At 30.7% G+C, this 24848-nt stretch overlaps 1 protein-coding gene across 5 annotated transcripts; it reads right to left on the bottom strand.

Moving 5' to 3' along the window:
• Positions 1 to 12143: 12143 nt before the first annotated feature.
• On the bottom strand, positions 12144 to 18316 carry LOC112783297 (mediator of RNA polymerase II transcription subunit 18). 5 transcript variants are annotated; one of them, XM_025826185.3, is made up of 8 exons: positions 17980 to 18316; positions 17550 to 17643; positions 17304 to 17436; positions 15205 to 15256; positions 14351 to 14450; positions 13555 to 13612; positions 13109 to 13465; positions 12144 to 12416 (listed from the first exon to the last, which is right to left on the bottom strand). In XM_025826185.3, exons 4-8 carry the CDS (start codon positions 15238 to 15240, stop codon positions 12314 to 12316), a joined length of 654 nt encoding a protein of 217 aa, XP_025681970.1. In that variant the 5' UTR covers positions 15241 to 15256; positions 17304 to 17436; positions 17550 to 17643; positions 17980 to 18316; the 3' UTR covers positions 12144 to 12313. The 5 variants fall into 5 exon arrangements, with proteins under 5 accessions (XP_025681970.1, XP_025681972.1, XP_025681971.1 ...); XM_025826187.3 differs by lacking the exon at positions 17304 to 17436 and having other exon boundaries at positions 17621 to 17643; positions 17980 to 18219; XM_025826186.3 differs by lacking the exons at positions 17304 to 17436; positions 17550 to 17643.
• Positions 18317 to 24848: the final 6532 nt, after the last annotated feature.

The following is a 24848-nucleotide window of genomic DNA, read 5'->3' as shown; positions in this document are numbered from 1 at the left end:
CAAGGATCCAGGCTTGAATGTCAACTATGTAATCGCTTTGGTCACAATGTTCTTTTTTGTTATTACCGATTTAACCAAAGCTTTCCTGGTCCTTCATCAACACCAGCTCAGCCTTGCCCTTCCACTGTTCCACCACTTCCACCATCTTCTTTCCACCAACCACAATCATATCTTGTTACTCATAGTGCTATTTCTAAAGCCTCTTGGCACCCAGACACTGGTGCATCTCACCACCTAACTCAAAATACCACCAGCCTTATTTCATCCTCTGACTACACTGATCAAGACCAGCTCTTTGTGGCTACTGGTAGTGGCATTCTCATCAATACTATTGATAATTTTGTTATTGAACATATCCCGTCTAAACGCATTTTTTAACTCAAATATATATTACATGTTCCTGAATTGGCCAAGAATTTGATTAGTGTATCAAAATTTTGCATAGACAGTGATGTATTTTTAAATTTCATCTTTTTCATTGCTTTGTTAAATCACAGAGAACCAAGGAAACATTGCTCCAAGGACTTCTTAGACATGGAATCTATGCCTTCAAAGATGTTTGGTCCCTGGCTCTTTGCAATCTTCTTTGGTTCCTCATTCTTTTTTAGCTCAATGCAACTCTTTATTTTCTCTTTGGCATAAATGACTGGGACATCCCTCTTCTATTGTTGTAAAAATGTTCTAAAATCATATAATCTTCCCATTTCAAATGATTCTATGAAAAATAATAGTGATTGTGATGTATGTACTTTATCCAAAATGCACTATTTACCATTTTCATATTCTGAATCTACTTATCAATTTCCTTTAGAACTTGTCTATTGATGTGTAAGGTCTTGCACCATATATGTCAAGATCTGGATTTAAATATTATGTTAGCTATGTGGATTATTATACTAGATATACATGCTTGTATCTCTTATCTTCTAAAGCCCAAGTTTTTTCATTCTTTCATTCAATGAAAGCAATCCAAATAGATCATGGAGGAGAATTTCTCTCTCGACAATTCAAAGAATTTATTCAGAAAAGTGGTATTATTCATCGGCTTTCATGTTCCTATACACACAAATAAAACGGAGTTGTTGAGCGCAAACACTGACACCTAACCGAGGCTGGCCTATCTCTCTTAGCCATGGGCTCTCTCCCTTTTGATTATTGGGAAGACTCATTCCTCACTGCAGCGTTTTTAATTAATTGCCTACCAACACCTATCTTGAATCCCAAGTCACCCTATGAGCTTTTTCATGGTATAACTCCCTATCTTGAATCACAAGTCACCCTATGAGCTTTTTCATGGTATAACTCCAAACTACTCTTCGTTGCGCACCTTTGGTTTTGTATGCTTTCCGAATCTACGACCTTATAACTCTCATAAAATGGATTTTCAATCTGAAAAATGTATCTTCTTAGACTATGCACTGCAACACAAAGGATACAAATACTTGTCCCCCTCGGGTAAGATCTATATTGCACGAAATGTGCTCTTTAATGAAAATTGTTATCCATACAAAACCCTTTTTTCTTCTCAACCCTCCAACTATCCAATCCCTTCTAATACTTCATATATGGATACCTTCTTTTTTCCTTTCTGTTTTATTCCTCCTCTCCTAATTCCACATTACCTTCTACTACAACTAATGCTCCTAATATAAATACCTTACCCTCCATGTCTATAACTATTCCAGTAACCACCCCTGCTCCTAATCCTCATAATTCTATTCCTTCTCTTCCTCCTCCTCCTACTACTCTTCATAATGACACTATCTCCATTGCTGGCATTGAGGTTATCCTTCCTATCTCACAAAATTCACCACCAACTTTAACTTCCTCTCTCAGCACCCATCCCATGGTCACACGGTCCAAAGATGGAACCTCAAAATCAAAACAATGTCACTCTATAACTCTTGATCTCACTCAAGAACCTCCAAGAAATGTGAAACAAGCTCTCACTTGTCCTCACTGGGCCTCTGCTATACAGGAAGAATATGAGGTCCTCATGCGCAACAACACGTGGACTCTTGTCACACCACCTTTTCTAGCACCTATTATTGGGTGTAAATGAGTGTTTGCTATTACGCGAGCACTCGATAAATCAATCATCAAATATAAAGCTAGATTGGTAGCTAAGGAATTCTATAAAAAAAAAGGTATTACTATGATCAAATTTTTAGTCTAGTTATTAAGCCCTCAACTATTCGGATGGTTATCAAAATAGCTCTCTTAAAAGGATGATGATAAACCGCTATTTTACGGTTTGTCTTGTGCTTATTTCAGTAGATTTTACCCATTATTCTCACACTTATTCATGTAAATTGTATGTTTTACATTTTCCTTCCTGATTTTGTGCTATGATTGAAAACATGATTCTTTGGCCTTAAATTTGCTATTTTTAATCCTCTCTTATTTCCATTCGATGCCGTGATGTGTGTGCTGAGTGTTTTCAGGGTTTATAGGGCAGAAATGGCTTAGAGGATAGAAAAGAAGCATGCAAAAGTGGAAGGAACACAAGAAAATGAGGAATTCAGAAGCTGGCAGCGACGCATACGCGTGACCAGGATTTTCACTCATCGATGCGTACGCGTGAGCGACGCGTACGCGTGACGAGCGTCACGTGCTGCAATTTACAGAAAATGCTAGGGGCGATTTCTGGCTCCTTTTTTACCCAGTTTCAGGCCCGAAAATCCAAATTAGAGGCTGCAGAGTGGAGCAGATTGGGAGGAATCAATCATTCACAATTCATTCCACAACTTTAGGTTTAGATGTAATTTTCTAGAGAGAGAGACTCTCTCCTCTCTTTAGGTTTTAGGTTTTTAGGTTTATTTCTTCTCAATTTCAGATTTCCATGTTGCTTTAATTTAGTTTCCCTTCTACATTCTACTATTCTAGCACTCTAGCTATCTATTTATCTTTGTGATTTTCTTATTTTGTTATTTTGATTTATGAACTCTCCATGTTAGATTCAATTTCCTTTTTAATGTAATTTGAGGTATTTCATATTTATTGTGTCTTCCTTCATTTGTTGGTATTGATTCCTTACAATTGGTTGTTTGGATTCAATAGTCCTTATTAATTCTCTATGTTTTTATTTTGCGCCTTCCAAGTGATTTCTCTATTCTTAACTTGGATTGATTAATTGGAGACTCTTGAATTATCAAAGGTCTTTTGTTGATTGGTGATTGAGACTTGCTAATTGGCTTGAGCTTCACTAACTCTAGTCTTTGATTAGGACTTGTGAACTCAAGTTGATTTACTCACTTGACTTTCCTTCATTGTTAGAGGTTAACTAAGTGAGATCAAATTGCTACTACCATCACCATTGACGATGATAATAAGGATAGGACTTCTAATTATCAATCCTTGCTAGGACTTTTCTTAGTCGTTATTTTATTTCCTTATTATTTACTTTCTCATTCCTTATTCTAAAAACTCAAAAAATACTTTTCCATAACCAATTGTAAGCATACTTCCCTGCAATTTCTTGAGAGACGACCCGAGGTTTAAATACTTCGGTTGATTTTATTGGGTTTGCTTAAGTGACAAACTATTTAAATTTGATTGAGGTTTAATTGTCGGTTTAGAACTATACTTGCAACGCGACTATTTTTGTGAAATTCTTTACCGATGATTTTTTCCCATCAATTTTTGGCGCCGTTGCCGGGGAATTGTAAACGTGTGCCTTATTATTAGTTATTGTAAATATTTGCTTTTTGCTTGTTTGTTAGTTCTTGTTGGTTTTAGGACTTAGTTGCTTATTTTTATCAGTTTTTGTTTTTATTTGCTACTATGAATTCTCAACCCTTTGGCTATGAGTTTGGTTACAATTATGTTATAGGAAGTGGAGATTACAATGAAGGCTTGCATCAAGGATGGGACAATCAAAGATGGGACGAGCCACAAGGATTTGATCAACCCTCTTGGCAATGACCCCCTCCAATGTACTATGAGCGACAACCATTCCATGATGCATACCAAGACAATGGTTGTGGTGGACCTCTTCGTGACAATCAACACCCACCACAATATACCTATGAACCCCCTCCTCAATATAGCCCACAACCATACTCACAAGCCTCATTCTACCAAACACCCCCTTATGACCCTAATCCTTACCCACCATACCAACCACCTTATGAGTCATACGAGCCATACTTAGAACCACCCCCATTCCAACATAATTACTCCCAAGAACCAAAACCTCCATATACACCATGTCCATATCCATCAATCCAGGAGCCCTATGATCCGACTTATGATAGACAAGCGGAATAAGAGCCACAAGATCATTTCAAGGAAGTAATGGATCGACTTCAAGCAACTATCCATCAAATGGAGCTAGAGGAAAGTCGAAAAGCACACGAAACTCTCAGGGCTAACGAATCTCAATTTGAGAACAAGGGACTAAAGTGTGTTGTACAACAAGTGGAAAAGATGGAGAGTGTTGAACTACCATATCCTTATCATGATGAACCACTCTCTTATCATGAACCTTTCCTCCCCAGCAATGAATCTCCATATCCACCCCAATCTTCAATGCATGACACTATTGGTGTTCTTCTTCACGAGCAAAGAGAGATGCAACGGGTGACACAAGAGTTCATAGCTACCTTGACTGAGGTAGTAGGTAATTTAGCTTCACTGCGTTTCAACACTCAAGGAACTCCCATGGTTACATGTGGAGAATCTAATGAAGAACGTAGCATGAAGGAGAAATTAGGAACTCCGGTGGAAAATGAGGAATGTGATTTTGTATTGGAACAGTTGGAGGAAGCCGTACTTGTTGAAGAGGAAGAAGTGGTTGAAGACTTAGGAGATGCCGAACCCCCCATGGGAATCTAGAGTTGTAGAGTATTCCTCCAAGAAGATTGAAATTGATGTTGAGGAGGCTAGTGCACAACTTCCAAGGCATGTTCCATATGAAGAATTGGTCGGGATAGATCAAGAAGCAACTTTCCTTGGTGATAATGATCATGAATCAAGCCAACCTTCTCCCGATGAATTTGAAAGCAACATTGAGGTGGAAGTCTTTTGAAAAGGATGGACGGGAGTTAAATATGCTCTATCAAGATCGTTGGAGACTTTTCTACCTAGGTTGCCATCTACTCCTTTATTTGAGTGGGTAAAACTTATCTCTATTCGATTTATTGCCCCACTCGAGTATGGTATTCTAGAAACGGATGGTCAACTTAGGAGGCTTTGTGGAATGAAGCGTAAGAGAAGGATGTTTAGTGGTTGGAATTGCAAATCAAGGCTCATCAAGGTTGAGATTTCAAGAGCTAGATGCAAGGGTCGGATTGGTGATCAATTAGATGGGTCTAAGAGATGAGTTTGGTACTTCATTGAGAATTCGAACTGCTTGCCACCCGGTTGGAATAATCAAGATCCACTCAAAGACGGGTGTAGAAACAAGATTTGGGATCCAGGAATACCAGAGGATCAACTTTGGGAGCTCAAAGCTTGTGAAGGACTTCATCAAGGCTTGGTGAATTCACTTAGAGAGGTTGGAGCTTATTGGAAGTCCAAGCGTTGGTCGAAGTTTCAAGATGAGTTCAAGCACAAGCTACCATGACAAGGAGCTCACCAAATGTCCAACTTAAGGACTTTAACTAAAAGTGTTAGGTGGGAGACACCCCACCATGGTAAATTCTTTCTATTTTCTCTTTTATTTCTAGTGGTAATAAGTTAAATTTTTATTTTTTTTAGCTATGTTTGTTTAGTTTAAATTTTGTTTCTAGTGGTTTAATAATGTTTAGAGTTATTCTGGTAGCTTGTTAGTTTTCTTCTTAAAAAAAGGGATGGTCACGCGTACGCGTCCATGCGAATTTTGCTCTAAAGCAAAAAGTTACAGAAAGTTGTTCAGGAACCGCACTGGTGGGGTGCTGGGCGCACAATCCCAACCGCGCGTGCGCGTCAATGATGCGTACGCGTCATATGCGTTCTTTGCCCTCCACGCGTGCGCATGAGCAACGCGTACGCATCGTTAAAAAATGCCACCCCAATGCAAAAGTTACAGAGAGTTGCGCAAAAACGGTGCTGGAATTGTGCGTTGGTGCACGGAATTGTGATCACTTATCTCAAATTTCAATTCCGGTGTAACTAATCAGCAAGTGCACTGGGTCGTCCAAGTAATACGTTACGTGAGTAAGGGTCGATCCCACGGAGATTGTCGGCTTGAAGAAAGTTATGGTTATCTTGTAACTCTTAGTCAGGAGATTAATAATAAAAAAGGTTTTGTTTGTAAAAGGTAAAAGAGCATGAAAAGAATGATACTTGTTATTCAGTAATAGAAAACATGTTGAGGTTTCGGAGATGCTCTGTCTTTTGAATTTCTGCTTTCCTACTGTCTTCTTCTTCCAAACACGCACGTCCCTTCCATGGCAGGCTGTATGTTGGTGGATCACTGTTGTCAATGGCTACCATCCGTCCTCTCAGTAAAAATGGTCCAACTACGTTTTCGTAGGGCTAATCATCTGTCGGTTCTCACTTGTGTCAGAATAGGATACATTTATCCTTTTGCACACTGTCACTGCGCCCAACATTCATGAGTTTGAACCTCGTCACAGTCATCCCATCCCAGATCCTACTCGGAATACCATAGACAAGGTTTAGACTTTTCGGATCTCAGGGTTTGGAGACATGGAGAATGCTGAAAGGACGAAGAGAGAAGCCTGAGTGCGATGGGCAGCGGCTGTGGCCCACTTCTTGCGGTGGTGGTGGAGGCTAGGGTTGAGGGCAGTTCTGCTTTCTGAAGGAAGGAGATTGGCGAAGGGGCTGGGAGGCACAAGGCATAACGAAGGAAGAAACGGTGGCCCCTAAGTGCGACGGACAGCGGCGCTAAAGCTCTCCTTGCAGCGGTAGGCGAGACTGTAACCTAGGGTAGAGAGCTGAGAGAGGAGAGAATTTGAGGAATGGGGCTAGAGGGAGAGTGGGTGACTGAACCAGGAAAATAGAGGAATTAAAGGACGACTTCTCTTCAAAACCGGCCAGGTCCCAGTTCGGTTCGACCGACAAGTTTTTGGCCCGTTCAACAGTTTAAATGCAATTTTTAATTTAAGCGGTTTTTATCGTTAATCGAATCGTATTAGTTTTCAGTTCGCAGTTAGACTGGTCCAATCGATCAATCCGGTTCAATTTTCAAAACATTGATCTCAACACTAATTAACCAAGCTTCTCTTCATAATTCTTTCACCGTGTCACAGATCTACTGGTAAGTCAACAATTAACCACCATTAACCATCAATTTTTGTGCCACTATAAAACTCCCCAATATTAAGTATAGATCCTCTAAGTATATACTCCCCAAAGCCTAAGATGGATACGCTTGGTGGCTTGGTGCACACGAAAAATATCTCTCCATCCACATTTTGATAAACTAAGAGTCTATCAATTTGTACTATACATCTAGTTCTTGGAAAATCTATATATTTGCATGGAAAATTCCTCAGTAATTTAAATGCCTCTGTATTTTCACCTCTCACTAGATTCTATGATCTGTCTCTGCAGCTGCTGCCTCAATTAATGCATGCATGCCCGAGGATTCTTCTTCTTCTTCTCGACGATTTTCTCTCCCTTCTTCCTTAGTATTTCAGAACAACCATTGATGTCAAGGACGCTGGATCTGTAGAGGTGGTTCAGCAAGCTCAAAATGTGTTGTTTACTTCCATTCGGTAAAAAAGTTGATAAAGCACGAAATAAATCCTCTTAAATTAAGGTAATGAAATTAACACAGGTTTAAAACGGTGATTAAATTTTTATTTTATTATAGTAATATTATAGAATTAATTTTTTTCGGTCAATTTTATTAAAATTATTTTATTTATTTTAAATTATAAATACTAAAACATAAACCATTAATCATAAATATAAATAATTATAAAATTAAATTTTAAATTGACTAACTAAAAATTAATTTCACATTATTTTTCTTCTATTATTTTACCTTTTTTGTATTTTAAAAGATCTTTTTCAATTCCTTCTATTTAAACATATAATTTGTTGGTAAATTATTGGCTGGTAAATTTTTTAATTCTTAATTTTGGACTTTTAATTTTTAGTAATTTAGATAAGTAATGTTAAGTAATCAATTTTTTTTAGTCAATATCAATTAATTTTTTAAAATTATTTTATTTATCTTAAATTATAGATCTTAAATTCTAAATCTTTAATATTAAATTCTAAATTATAAAGTTAGTTAACTAAAAGTTGGTTCTTTATACTTTATTACATGGGATATAGAATTTTTTGAATTTTTTAAGAATATTTGTTGTATGTGAAAAAATAAAAATTGTTAGCTCTCTAATCCACCAAATAACATATTCAGTTATAGAATTCTACCCTCTTTAAAATAACATATAAGATATCCTTTTTGATGTGTTATATTTTAATGAGTGTTTATTTATTTTAATTTTTTAATAGAATTTGTTAGATGACTAATTTATCTAATAAAATAAAAAATAAAAAATTGATTTCGAATCATTAAGATTCGTTAAAAATTTAACAAAATATTTGAAAAAAATATTATATATTACTCTTTTATTTTTCACACAAAATCTCTTATTTCTAACAAAAATTAAATAAAAATTCAGACCTTAATAAAAAATAATTGCAAACTAGTTACATTAATTTTTAAAAAATAAGATATAAAGTGTTTCAATTTTTTTTCATATAATTCAAAACCAAATTGTATAGAATAAATTTTTAAATTTAAAGATCTACTTGACACGATAAACTTTTCAAATTGAAAATTTTCACAGCAATACTAATCTGTGTTTCTATTTTTAATTTGTCACATTAATATTTTAGTTTAGAATTAAGTTTATATAAGAAAATTTTTAAATTAATATTTTAATAAATATATAACAAATATATTAAAATAAACATCAAATTAGAATGTGACATATGAGAGAGGGGATAACTTAGATGTTACTTTAAAAAGGTAGGATACATTCACTTTCATAATTACGGATTTTTTATTTTTATAAATTAAATAAATATAATAATTACTAAAATAAATAATTTTAAAAATATTTACCAAAATAAATATCCTTTTCTTATCTCGTTTACACTGTTAACTAGATAATTTTGCATGTATCTTATTTACCGTGTAAACAAGATAAGAGAGGGATATGCGATACGTGTTTATCTTGTTTATACTGTAAATGAGATATATGTATTTTTTTTAAAAAAATACTTGAAAATAATAAAAAATATTAATAATATCAATAATCCAAACTTTTTACATGTAATTAGTACATAAAAAAGTTGATAGAAGAGATTAAAATGAATATGTTTGATTAATTTTAGTCTATTTTAAATGATAGGAATTAACACCGTTTACTTAAAAACCATTTGTAACTACCTATTACTATTTATTTAATAGGGAGTAATTACTCATTACTAGTTACCATTTACACATGATTTATTTAATGGGCAGTAACTACCCGTTACTAGTTACCCGTTACTATTTACACGTAATTTATTTAATTAGCCTATTTTTTTTACGGGAGTACATATAAATTTTATTTGTTGCATGGGAGTACATAAAAATTTAAAATATAATTTAAGTAAAAAATATTTCATATTATATATCAATAGAATAGTAACATGTATTAATTGGGTCATTAAATAAATCACGTGTATTTAAATTATATTTTAATTTTTTAAAATAGGTAATGGGTAATGGGTAATGGATAGTTATTGCCCATTAAATAAATAAATATGGATAACTAGTAATGGGTAGTTAGTGTCCATTAAATAAATCACGTGTAAATAGTAATGGGTAGTTATTGCCCATTAAATAAATCACGTATAAATAGGTGATGGGTAGTTATAAATGGTTTACAAGTAAACGTGTTAATTCCTATTATTTAAAATAGATTAAAATTATCACACATATCCATTTTAATCTCTTCTACCAATTTTTTTATGTACTAATTGTATGACAAAAGTTTGGATTATTGATATTAAAAATATTTTTTATTATTTTCAAATTTTAAAAAAAATACCATATATCTCGTTGTATATCTCGTTTACACGTATATATGTCGTTTACAGTGTAAACGAGATAAACACGTGTCGCATACATCTGTCTTATCTTATTTACACTGTAAACGAGATACATGCAAAATTATCTTATTTACTATGTAAACGAGATAACAGATGAGTATTTATTTCAGTAAATATTTTTAAAATTATTTATTTTATTAATTATTACATTTATTTAATTTATAAAAATAAAAAATCCTCACAATTACTCGAACTTTTAAATTCTTGCTAACATGACTTTAAAAAAAAATAAATTAGAATACAATAAATTTGACGAAATAGAATACACCTCAATTTACATCTCTAATCTTTCAATGCATAAAGCATTTTTTTTGTCTGGCTTAAAAAGATTCTTACAATAAAACGTTGAATACATTATCACATACCATAATTTAAACTGCAAAAATATGAAAAGAAGTATTAGTAGACACGCAAACGCAGAAATAAAACCAGGAACCCAATTTGAGTGATAATAGTAAGTAATGAAGAAGGCACTTGCAACTGCTACCATCATGCTAATCCAAATATGAGCTTCAAGGGCAGTGACTTATAGAAATCAGACTCAGCAATGTGCCCAGCTAGAACAATATCAAAAATCAATTGACATTTATGAAGCCATAGCTTGCCAGTCTCTCAACAATAACTTGATGAAGTATGGAGTTAAAGGACATCTTCTTAATGCTGGCATTTGCGAACTCTGTAAAGGGGATCTCGTTGCTATAAACAATGCACTAGAGAGATATCAGGAGCTGGATCCAACATTTTCAGGAACACGGATATTTCTTCTGCAATTGAAGAAGAAGATGTTGGACACTTTACTACCATTGTCAAGGAATTTGATAACACTAGCAGGAGGCAATGCAGTGTATGGTGTTGATTTCTTGAGATAGATGAGAATTCCAATGTATTTGGTGGTTCTATGCCAAATCTTGATGTACCTGCTGCTAGTTATGAGTAAGCTAGCAATGCAGGTCTTACTCCACGCCAACTATTTACCATGGAGCATGAACCATTGCTCAAGAAAGGTATCTTGGATTAACAAAACCGCAAAGGCTTGCATTATTGTTTCGACCCTAATTTTCTCTGCTTGCTACAGCTGGTTAACTGGTAACAATAATGATGACAATAAAGGAAGTCAAAACGATTCCAAGAGACTAGCCTCCCAGATATTTGCATTAGCAGATACCGTAGCACTGATGTCATCTTTGGCCTCTGTCTCCATTTTCTTCTCTACCGTCATCTCACGTTTTTCTGAAGAGGACTTTTGATATCTGGCCTAGTGGCATTATTTATCTCAATCATAAGCATGATCTTAGCATTTAGTAGTACCTTCTTCATAACAAATTACGAATATTTGAAGTGGGTTCCTAGTTCAATCTCTGGGGTTGCATTTTTAACAATACCCCTATTTGTATGTCTTCAGTTTCCCCTATGGTTTGATATGATGTATTCAGCTTACATTTCTAGTTCTCTCTCTTGACCAAGAAACTCACCATTCCTTAGAATAATGGAAGTATATCAATAGAAATCGGTTCCATTTTTCTGATACGTAGGTTTCTCTACTATGCATGATTTTACATTCCAATTTTGTGTATAGCTATAATTGGATTCAGATCTTCTCACATGTTGAAAATGATAATTTGTCAACAAAAATAAAGTAACAAAAAAAAAGGAATAATTACAATAAGGATAAAATGACAATGAGATAATGGCAGAAGACAAAAAGAAAATAAATCTTCTCAATTTTTTTTAACAATTAAAGAAGTAAAATGTAATCTCTCACCATTAATTTTTATAAGTAAGACAAAAAAAAATAAGAAAGAGATAGCATTGAAGGATTATAGATCACACTTTACTTCCTCAATTTTTTTTAACAATTGAGAAGATCTATTTCCGACAAAAGTGTGGAACGATAATAATATAAAGGGAAAAACAAATAAACCATATGTTCATCGTCAAAAAATTAAAATTAGAGACAATTAAAATTTATTTCAAACGTTAAGAATAAAATAAAATTAATTAAAAGCTACCGGTATTATTAATATTTTTCGAAATATACTTTACCCAAACAAATATTAAAAAATGCACTGTAAGTTTGGAAGTTGATGAGCAATAACAGTTTTCACGCATTTCTCTTCTTTTCCGTTATAAAACTTATGCCACTCCAAAGCAACTTGTGTCAATGGAGTTCCATTCCTTGTTTCAATTAACAATGTGTAACATGAAAGTTTAATAGTGTACAAGAATTTTGTATCTATACATTACAAGCACACTACAAAGTTGTACCACCACCGTCAGACATAAGGGATGCTGCAGCTGCAGCAGCCGTAGGAACAACTCCAGTTGAAATGCCGGGTTTTGACAGATGCAAAAGCCTGATAAAAATTGAAGTCAAACAGTTGTACGTGTTAGAAATATGAATGAACAATACAAAGTATGATAATCTTCATGACAGAAGGATATGTTAGTAATATGATATGACATAAGGGTTCAAAAATGATAATCTACCTCGTGACTTATTCGAATAGGATAGTTAGACTTTACAAGAGCATGCATGGCAATGTGACAAAACATTCCAGATTAAAATTCTAGGGGATATTATTTTAACCTCCCAACTTAGATTATATCACACAAGATCCCCTTGATTTGTCATACCTACACTGAATTCTCCGTCACATTTTATAAAATGATGGGATAGAGAGTATGTATTATTCTCATGGGAGATTAGCATATATTTTTTACAAATGGTGAAATCTTATATGTAATATTGCCAAATCTTCGGGGGTTAGTGTAATTTGTTCAAAATTTAGCCTCATACAGTATAAAAAGAGTAGGTGTATGCAGCCTTGTACAAATAGAAAGATTGTTTCCAGAATTTAAATTTGTAAGCTCCAAGTAGCAAGGCAACAACTTTACCATTGCACCAATTCAACCTGTAAGTTGGCAACAGACTATATCCGACAATTAGCCGCCACCAGGTATACAAAAGCTACCACTTCAGCCCCGGAAAAGTTGAAAACATACAATATAGAAAATTTGCAGAAGGAAGACAATAAAAGTTTCTTACGGTGCAAGATATTCACAAAAGGATGAAACTGCAGAAGCAACTTCAGCATAGGTTTCACCAGTTGCAGGTGCAGTTACTTCCACCAACTGTATACCAGGCGTTACCGGTACAGCCTCGTCCGTTGCATGCACCTTTAGCATTTTATTGATTGATGACACCGTTACAGTGATTTGTGCACCCCTGTTAAAATGGAAAGAAAATCCCACTCTAAGCAGTTCATGGTCTAACTTGTACCCAAGTAAATAAAACATACGAAGCACATTCTTGCTTGCTTTGCTTTCAACCATTGTCCTAACCAGAACTGAAATTTGTTCAGCACCGGCACCCCTCATTGCACCCCCAATATGTCTTACAGTCCTGAACAAGTCACCAAGCATTTAATAGATTTTTATATGGACATGAGAAAAGTTCTAATAAGTGAATGGCGACAATACTGCATGGTTTACCATGATGGTTCAGCCTGCTCAAGATCACATAAAAGTCGAACCTCAGATGCTACAGGGCCTGGAAAGAAAGCCAATAAAATCATGTCCAACTTGAAAAACTCCAAATTCTTATGTCATATACTCGATGTTGTTTTCAAGTGATTAAGTAACACTAGAATAATAATGTTAAGAGAATCACTAAAGGTGTGGAAACATCCCACATCAATGTAGGAAAAATCCAGAACAGTAAACACATCATATACTGGGATAAGTATAATTCTTTGGTGATTCATGCATTAATTGAAAAATCAATAGAAGAGAACAATAGCTACCAAGTAACAGCATAGAAATGATAAATCAACAAATCATGGCAAGCTGAACTTCAGAGAAAAAAAAAAGAGTACATGACACTTCAGCCTACAGAGGCTTGGTTTAGAGATGTAATTCTGTTTTGCTGATTTGCTTCCACCAAGTTAGACAGAAATGGTGCTTGAATACTTAAAAACAAGCATTTATCTTTGCCATTGTTATGAAATGGAATAGTTTATCACTCTTTCCTATGGTGTTTATAACATGAAAAGTTAGTAAGTATGCTTTGATAGACATGCAGTGGGATTGGAGGCTTTGTTGGATTGAAGTATGTTTCCCTCATTCCTAAGGGGAGTTATTCACTGTTTGTTTACAAAATGATAAATAATACTATTTCCTTATTCTTTAGCAATAAAATTTCTTTCACCTTGGAATAAAGGAACACTGACAGATAATGCATTTGCCTTGCTGGCTACAACATCACATATTATCACAAGAAAACACTAACCAAGATTTGGACCACTCTTGAGGCAAATTTCATGAATCCTTAATCGCTCTCTTTGGACGCCACATAGCCCTTGAAGAAGAATCTCAAGGGCCTCAACATGCTGCAAAAAGATTACAAAATATCAGATGCCAAGGTCAACTTGAACAGAATGCTTTCCTTTCCTTAGTAAAAATTTAAAATAATACATTAAGATAGAATTATCGAGCTAAAACTTAATTCTTATTTAGAAAGTGGAACCAGAGAAATGCACGCATTGATGGCCGTTAGATTCAGAAATAAACTTGTTTTCTACTTTTCTTGCACATAGAGATTCTGAACAAAATAAACTCCACTATGATAAACCACCTTGTATACTCATTCAAAATAGTAGAATAGCTCAGTCCAACAAGAAAGATAATGAGAACAGTGTCAACATAAATATTCAAAGAGGTTTAAAGCAATTTACTTGAAAAGTATTGCGGAAGTGATAATGGCCAATATGGGTGACAATCTTGAAGTCCTTTGTGAGGAAAATTCAGTATTTTTATAATATTAGAAGGTTCTGTTCAAATATCAGCGTGTAATGTTTGAGTATTACAATAGCATATATTTAGATAATTGTGATAGTCAAAGTTTTGCTTCTTTATGAAAGCTTCTCAATGCAAAACCCACACTACAGGAAATTAAGAATTAAGAATATGATACATTCAATAAGGTACTATGTTTTTGAAATTATACGAGTACCGAAATCCTATGCTACCTTTCAAGGGAACAATTCACACCCTAGATAGCTATAATTTGAAGCAACTGAAACATCTCAAACTCTAGGGAAAAGCAAATAAATTTAAAAATCAAAAGAAAATGCATAAAATCACCTGTGTCTCTATAATACCCTGAACCACGCATTCCATATTCACCTTTGTTCCACTGCATTAGACACCAAGTGTTACAAAGCTGTTTATGCAACTCGTCAAATATTTCCCTATTTCATGCAATACAAAAAATGTGAAAGAAGAAGGTAGAAGAGGAAAGAGAGTCACAGCAGAGAGAGAGTGCACGGTGGTTGAGATGCTCTAACAAGAAGTACAGAGTGTGCGAACTCTGGAAGACGAATCAAGAAAGAAGAAAAAGAAAGAGGGGCTTAGCAGGACCTACACTATTTAAGGTGCACTGTGGTCCTTAAATTCTATTCTCTCAAGTAGTGTTGTGAACTTCCAATCCTAAATTCGGTTAATCATATTTTAACGGTTTGGATTTATCTTTTGATTTAATATTATTTTTGGTTAGATTTGAGTAGATTTGATGAGGTCCGATTATATTTGATAACTAAAAATATATTTCTAATAAAATTAATAAAGAAATGTTATATTTTATACTTTAGTAATATTTTTATATTATTAATGTTATTTTTATTTCATAATCATTTATTTTGATATAAACATAATATGATATTTATATACTTTAATATTTAAGTTTAACATTTTATTAATTTGGTATATATAATTTTCAACATAATATGTTAACACAATCTTATCCATTTTTTTATTGGATAAGTTAAGAATTGAGTTCGAATTGTAAAATTAGGGATTAATTCTCTAAAATGAGAAGATTGAAAAAAGGATAAAGTGAGCTAGTGAGATATTAGTTTTTATTGAATTTGTAAGTATTATCATATGAAAATCTACTGTCTTAATTTAAAAGTAATTAAACACTTATTTTCTCGTTTTATTAGCCTTCCTACAAAGCTTGATTCTAAACTTACCTTCAAACTGTAAGAAATTAAAATAGCAGGTGAAATTGTTTTCTCTACAAACCTAGTACGAACAAGTTTCTCTATGAAATCTGTTGAAAGAGGATAGATACGTAGATTGCATGAGTCACTTCACTAGCTAGCCTTAACAATTAGTTAATACCAGTTAAGGAGGGAAAATTTTCAAGTGTACTACTGGTGTTTCAGTAATTTTTAACCGTTGATCTTAATATACTTGAAAACTTTCCGTTAAGGAGTTAGGCTGAGCAGGCACAATGAGCCTTAGCTAGTTAGCTGGCACAGTTAGTTAATACAACTGCATCACATGCTTGTATCACTATAAAATACAAGATAGGGAGCGCCGAACTGGCTAGTGAACCGATCAAGTTATATACTCAGATGATAAAAGAAGATGATGCAAGTCTCATCTATCAAAAAGGAAAAAGCCAAAAATACCAAAACAGAGAACAGACCCAAAAATACCAAAACAGAGAACAGACAAATGGAGATTAGTACAAATATACTCAGATGTCCAAAGAGAAAAAAAAACTAATGACGATGTTGTTAATGAATCGCTCACTTAGTTTGTGGTTCCTTCTGATCACAACTTCAAAATCTCTTCAAGCAATTAAATTTTTAGTTGGTGAAAACTTTAGTACAGAAATTTCTTGCTTATCCAATTTGCAACATAGTTCAGTCGTTAAATAATATTGAATGTCTATAATTCAAAACAGCAGCATAACAAAATCACTAATCACAAATCACTTATCACAAATTCAAAATTCAAAACACTCGGTGCCATAAATCCATAACAAAACAGCAGCATAATTGCATAACAAGTTAACAACAGCAGCTTAACAAGTCACTAATCAGTAATCACAAATTCCAAACTCAAATCAGCAGCATAACAAAATCACTAATCACAAATCACTTATCACAAATTCAAAATTCAAAACACTCAGTGCCATAAATCCATAACAAAGCAGCATAATTGCATAACAAGTTAACAACAGCAGCTTAACAAGTCACTAATCAGTAATCACAAATTCCAAACTCAAATCAACAGCATTACAAAAGACCCAAGAAATCACAAATCACAAATTCAACCTCAAATCCCGAAACAGAGTAACACAGACTCAACTTTCCACTAACCTCAAATCAGTAAATCAGTAATCACAAATTCCAAACTCAAATCAGCAAGCATTGATCAAACTAAATTTATACCAGCTAACTCCAATTTATTTTTGTATTTTGCAACCCCTTGTTTTGTTTTGCAGTTTTGCTTCCTTCCACTTGATCACATTAGATGTATTGAATCCAATTGCCAACCCTTCATCCAATGGCATAGCCCCCTTAACTGAAAGCCGCAACCCCACTTGCCCATTAATGTCTCCCACTTCCATATATATATATATATATATATATATATATATATATACACAGAGAATATATTATTATCCCAAACCATACATTGTTAAACTAGAGGCAGAGGGTTGCATATTCAGCTTGACAAAAATGTCAGAGCTTCCATTTCCACTAACCTCAAAAATTCAACCTCAAATCCCTGAAAACAGAGTAACACAGACTCAACTTTCCACTAACCTCAAATCAGTAAATCAGTAATCACAAATTCCAAATTCAAATCAGCAGCATTACAAAAGACCCAAGAAATCACAAATCACAAATTCAACCTCAAATCGCTGAAATAGAATAACAGAGACTCAACTTTCCACTAACCTCAAATCAGTAAATTAGTAATCACAAATTCCAAACTCAAATCAGCAGCATTACAAAAGACCCAAGAAATCACAAATTACAAATTCAACCTCAAATCCCTGAAACAGAGTAACAGACTCAACTTTCCACTAACCTCAAATCAGTAAATCACAGTTTCACTAACCTTCCACTGGCAGCAGGAAGACGACGGCGGGACGACGAAGGCACGACGGCCAGACGACGGCGACACCACGGCGCACCAGCTGGAGGCCTCGAGCAGCGATTTCACCTTGGAATGGAAGACGTGCCGAGCTAGAAAGGGGAGACGCCACGGAGAAGGAGAAGGAAGAGGCCGCGGAGACGCTAACACAGACGAACGGCGGCGGCAGTTCCGTTCAGGAAGCTGGATTTTTGGGTTGGGAAGGAGCTAGGGCTTGCTGTGTGTTTCGTCCAGGAAGCTGGAATGAGCTGGGTGTTTGGTGGGGTGAGGGACTGAACTCGCGTGGGGACTGGGGATGGGTGGGTTTTTTTGTTTTTTTTTCCCTTAACAAATTAAAACGACAGCGTTTCATACGAACCGGTCGGTTCCTGATCCGATCCAACCGGTCGGTTACTAGTCGGTTCAACGGTTTCTTTGCGATTTTGTCATTAACGGTTTTAATAAGAGGATCAAACCATTTTCTATATTAGTTTCCAATTGAATCGGTTCGACTAGCCGATCCGGTTCAGTTTTTAAAATATTGGTTTTTAGGCATTATAGCATTTACATTTTTTTTTCTCTCTTAAAATTATAACAACAAAGCAGTTTAGACTTTAGAAAGTTAAGCCTCAAAGTAATTCTGCAGTTGCACTCGAACTTTAAAAGTGGTCCAATTTCGTTTAGGGGGCGTATTATTTGGAGTTTTGAAACTCCTTTACCTTATTAATATTATAATATGTATTGGCACGGTATCTTAGAAGACATTACATTAATGAAACTTTAATGTATATTGATAAAATCATTAAACAATTAATGTATTATTCTTGTAAAACTACAAAAAAATATTTATATTTAAACTATAAATATTTAATTACAAATTTATATTTAAATATTTATTATACTATAACAAATATTAAACAGTATAATAAAATAATTACTTATTAATATTCTTTTATAGAATTTGTTAATATTTTTATTATAATTTTAACATATATAATATTTTATTCTTCTATTTTATATCATATTTTTATTATACTATAAAAGTTATTAATAAATACAATAAAATATATTAGTAAGTACTATAAAAAATATTATTGAGTAATTATTTTATTATACTCATTAATATTTTTTATAGTAACATTTAAATATGGTATAAAAAAAAGTAAAAATAAATAGTGTAAAATAGAGAAATTAAAATAAAATGGTCTAGCAAATCACCAAAATTTTGAATGATCTGTGTCCTCACAAAAGAAAAATGGATTCATGTAATTAAAGATTTTTTATTTGTTTTGAAAATTAAAAAATTATTTTAATTCATTTAAATAATTTTTTCATATATTAACCTTTTATAATTAAATTTAAATTTTGAATTTCTAATATTAGTAAATAAAATTCATTATAAAAATTACAAAATTTAAATCCAAAAAATTATTTTTAAAAGAGACATCTTGAAATGAATATTAATTTTAGTAGATAAGTGTTTGACAATATTTCTCAAAAAGAAAACATGAAAATTATTATTCTACGTTCTAAAATAAAATTTATTTTTATTTTAAAATTTTAATACGTTAATATATAGTTTAATATATCTAAATGTATAAGCCTCATATTTTTGAGAAATTTTCTCAGAAATAATGTTAATAGAATGTTTATACGTATAGATATCTAGAAAATAATTAATACATAGAAAAAAATATTATTTAATTGAAACAATAGCTCCAATTTTTTTCTATTAAATTTGTACTATATAATCCAATTCAGTTTAGGATATTGGTGTAATTTTATTTGATTTATCATGTATATACTGTATCAGTAGTAAATTGAATAAGCCTAATTTAATTTATTACTGGTATAAATTATTGACATTTCTTATTTTTAAGTTAATTTTTTTTTTAGTAATTTTAAAACATAAATATTAATAAAAAATACCCATATTTTAATTCAAATAAAATATAAAAAATTAAAATAAATAAGAATAAAAATTCAATTTTTGGATTTTAATTCAAATAATTAAAAAAATAAAACAAAAAAAAGAAAGACGGGTGTTTTTAATTAGTCTTTAAATATATATTTTAAAATTAATCCTCACAAGTAGTAATGTTATCATTCTAAATTCAAATATAAATTTTTTATTTTTAAAATAATCAAACAACTTTAATTTAAAAAAAAAAACATTTTTGTATTTTAAAAATTAACTAATATTATAGGTTATTTTTTTAAAATTAAATCATATTTTTAATTTAAATTAAATAATTTTAATTTTAAATTATATTTTAAGCTTTTAAAATTAACTATAAAAGATATTCTTATTTTATTAGTTTTTTTATCTTTTATTTTTGTTTTTATTATAATAGTTCAATATCATTTCAAAATAATATAGCCCAAAATGAAAATAATAAAACAAAAAATTTTTAGTCCAAACAAATTTTAAATAAAAAATTATAAAATTATTTTTTTTATTTCTACAGTTTTTAATTTTAACTCACTACAATTTTAAATAAAAAGATTAATTATAACTTAAAATGAATTTGAGACAAAAATAAACGTAAAATAAATTTTAATGACCTATTATTAAACATTATTGAATTTAGTCTAAAATAAAACAAAAATCAATAAAAAGTTTTTTCTCTCTCTTCGCATTTAAGAGCTTCTAATAAATATGCAAACTTTACTCTTTCTTTTATTCATGGAGTTTTAAAATTTCATTCATCTGTGGAGTACCTAATCGCGTCCCATGTAAGTTGGTGCAATATTCTAGGAAATTTCATTAATGAAGCTTTTAATGTATATTGATAAAATTATTAATTAATTAATGTTTTTTCCGTAAAACTATAAATACATTAATTATAATTTTTAAAATATATTTTTAATAAAATAGCAATTATGATTATTACAGAGTTTTTTATTTTGATGATTTACTATTGAAAATTTAATATATTCTATTAGTATATAAGTTATTAAAATTATTAAATTCGTTTATAAATTTTAATTAATTAATAATTATTATTTTTATTTATTTTAATTATTTATTTGATATTATAATTTATCTCATAAAATTTGGAATTTTTTAAATAAATAATTTAATTATTTTAATTTTCAAAATAAATAATTTGTAGCGTACTTATCAATTTACACTACGTTTATTTATTTCGTTTACATATATATATTTTTTCAATTTTCATATATCTTGTTTACACATAAAAAATTATCTCGTTTATAGTATAAAATAAAATATGTGTATTTATAAATAATTAAATATAATTTTTAAAAATAATAAAAAATATTAATAATTTAAGTTGGACTTAGCCCCAGTTTGGATAAACAACTTAATTAAGTTACTTTTGAAGAAATAGTTTAAATAATAAATACTTATATTAAAAGTAGCTTATAAATAAGTTATTTTGTGTTTGATTTTTTAGTTCTAAAAGTATTTATTTTAAGAGAAAAATGATATAAAGCTTTTTATTATGAGATAAGTCATTTTTTTTTAACTTCTCTTAAGCACTAAAATAGTTTTTTAGAAAGTTGCAATTTTGTTTTGAAAATTGTAAAAGACATTAGAGCACCTTCAATAGTGAGTTCCTCTTTGACTTTTTTCTGACATATAGGAACTCTAACCATTGGAGGAGAGAAGGAGTGAGTTCCCACACAAGGATCAAGGTAAGGGAGTCCCTCTAAGCAGGGACTCAAATTAACCAATAACAACTTGCCATTTGGCAAGTTATTATAAAAAAATAATAATATAAAATCTGAAATAATTAAATAATTAAATAATAATTAAATTAATAATAATTATAATAAAAATTATATTTTTATTTAATTAATAATTTATATTAATTATTTAAATAATAATTAATTAAATAATTAATTAGATTAAATAATTAAGTTTTTATTTAATTAATTATTTATATTATAATTAATATTGAATATTATTTATATTATTATATTAAATTATAATTAATTAAATTTACTTACATTAAAAAATAAATTTAATTTTTATACCTTATAAAATAATTTTTAGTTGAGTTAGTTATTTTTATTTTTAAAATTTAAAATGCTAATGATATTATTAAAATTAGCAGTTGTAAACACAAAACTATAAATTAGTATAATCTCGAATTATATATTGTGTATTATTATTATATATGAATTTATTTAATATTAATATCTTTTAATAATGAATTATTTTTAAATTTATAAATTTAAATAATATTATTGAAAAAAATTAATTATATTAATTTTAAGTATTTTAATTAATTAATTAAGTGGGACCACAATAGGGACTAAAGTTAGTTCCTCCTAATGGAGAAGAGAGAGATGCTTTGAGTTCCTATTTATTGTTTATGATGCAAAAGCTGATGTGGAGTTACTTTTTATGACAGTGGGCCATAAACAGGAACTGGGATGAGTTCCCTACTGGAGATGGTCTTAATACTACACATTTTCATAAGTTAAAAATAAAAAAAAGTCACTTATGAACCTATCCAAACGGGCCTAAACTTTGTAACAAAACTCTGTACAACCAACTTAAGTAGAAAAAATTTTATATTCTATGATAATAGAGTCTTGACATTATCATCAAATAAATCACCTATATTTAAATTATATTTCAAATTTTTATGTACTCTCATGTGACAAACGAAATTTGAAATATATATAATTTAAATTTAAAAATTAATCACTTATGTACTTTCACAGTAGACGTGTTAATGTATTCATATTTTTTGTTATTTAAAATGGACAGTTTATCTTTTCTATTATTTAAAATATTCTATTTTTATAAAATTTGGTACAATTTAAATTATTAATATTTTTTATTATTTTTAAAAATTATATTTAATTATGAAAAAGTCTAAGGGCCAACACTTTTATTGAAATCTGGCCAGCACTTAACTATAAAAAAAAAGTAATCCTACACTATTCGATGTCATCTCACACCATTGAAAATAGGAGAATTATAAGGTACAAATGTTATATGGTATAGAGATACAGAGATTCCTTCCTTTTTAATGTTCAAAGGACACGTAGTTATTTCTCTCAAAGCAAGACAAGAAAATGTGATGACTCATTAACTCTTCAATAACTTGCTTAATTGGCTGATCTCTTAGCCAAATCATATTCATCACTCATCAGTTACACTGACTATTATTATGCTTAACTTTTTTTCTTTGGGTATTATTATTATTATTATTATTATTATTATTATTATTATTATTATTATTATTTAATTACCAAAACAAATCTAAATTCTAATCCAATTAGTGCGTGGAATTTGGATTAATAAACAATAAATATTATTTGTAAACTAAAATTAGTTATTATATATTTATATATATATATATATTATTTAATTTATTTTTAATATATTATATTAATAACTAATTTTAACAGATGATTTTAATATACATTTAATATGATTGTTTATAATTATTAAAACTATTTCGGTGTTTTATTTTTTTCTAGCTTTCATTTGTTGTTTTTTTTTTTCTTTTTTCGGCACATAAATTCATTGTTATTAGGTGGATTTTTTAGTGTCTACAATTTTTTTTTAATTTATCTAAAAATAGAGATAGAATAAAGTGAAATTTATCTCTTAAATTTTGAGTTTTATGAATAAATGTTAGACATTGTTATTATAATTAAATGCATGTTTCAAGATATCTTCCTTTTTTATTTTTCTTATGCTAATTATATTCTCTATTTCGTTTATTATTTTTTCTATAGAAATTTAATTTTCAATTATTTTATAAGCAACACTTCATGTATTTAATTTGACAAAAATATTATATGTTCATTGTCAAGTTGATATAAAATTAGAGTTCTTTAAGTTAAAACACTTATTTAATGCTAATTGAATGTGCAAAAGTATTAGAGTCTCAATGATAGTTAAATACTAATCAAACTAACCTATAGATAACATAAAAATGATTCCAAATTTGAAAGATTTTTTTATTCAAATATTAATGTTGTTGTTGTTGTTGAAAGATTAAGTTGCAATAGAAGATGTTATTATTTTTAACGACCCAATATGAATTGATGACCAAATTTTTAATTCAATAAACTAAGTCTGGATTTACCAATTCGACTAACAAAATCAAACTGAATTTAATAATTATACTAAAAACAACTTTTACTAATTTTTTTTTTTATCTAAGAACTTAATTTCATTAAACAAAAAATGAGGGTCATCTTGGTTTTTTGAAAATGTAATTTTTTTTTTTTGCTTTTTGATAAACAGAAAAAAGCTATTGCATATTAAGGGGTAAGCTTTAACTTATATTGTTTAAGATTTAAGAGTATAAGATTTGGGTTTAAGTTTAGGGTTATAATTATTATTATTTTTGTGGAGGTTGGTGGTTATATAGTTCGTTTGTCGATAAGTTTCTGCAAACTTTTCGTTGAGATGAATTATACGTCAATAATAAAATAATAAGGGAGTGGATATCTGTAAAAAGCACTCCAATGTTCAAGTCAATAAGTGAATAATAGGCTTTCCAATAAAAATAAATTTTTAAAAATATTTTTGTGTTTTGCAAATATATCCGATCTGACCCAATCCGCAAATGTACAGAGCAGATCGAATCCAAACTTAAAAACTGCGGATATTGGATCCGATGATTTTAGTGCAGATCGAATCGAAATTTTGGTCATATCCGATCTGATCCAATCTGCGTTCATCTCGTTAAATCTCCGAGTAATTTTGCCATTAACGGAAAGTAATAACGCATTTGGCCATTTTGATATCTGCTTTAATGATCATTATTGATAACCAATCTATAACATTTTTGGCCGAGTTATAATGTATGACCGATTTTTAACGATCAAGTTAATGAGCATTTTTGTTTACTTTTAAC

The sequence above is a fragment of the Arachis hypogaea genome, chromosome 20 (assembly GCF_003086295.3).
Source record: "Arachis hypogaea cultivar Tifrunner chromosome 20, arahy.Tifrunner.gnm2.J5K5, whole genome shotgun sequence".
In the NCBI taxonomy this organism is placed as follows: Eukaryota; Viridiplantae; Streptophyta; class Magnoliopsida; order Fabales; family Fabaceae; genus Arachis; species Arachis hypogaea.
This window is presented reverse-complemented; position numbering and strand designations above follow the sequence as displayed.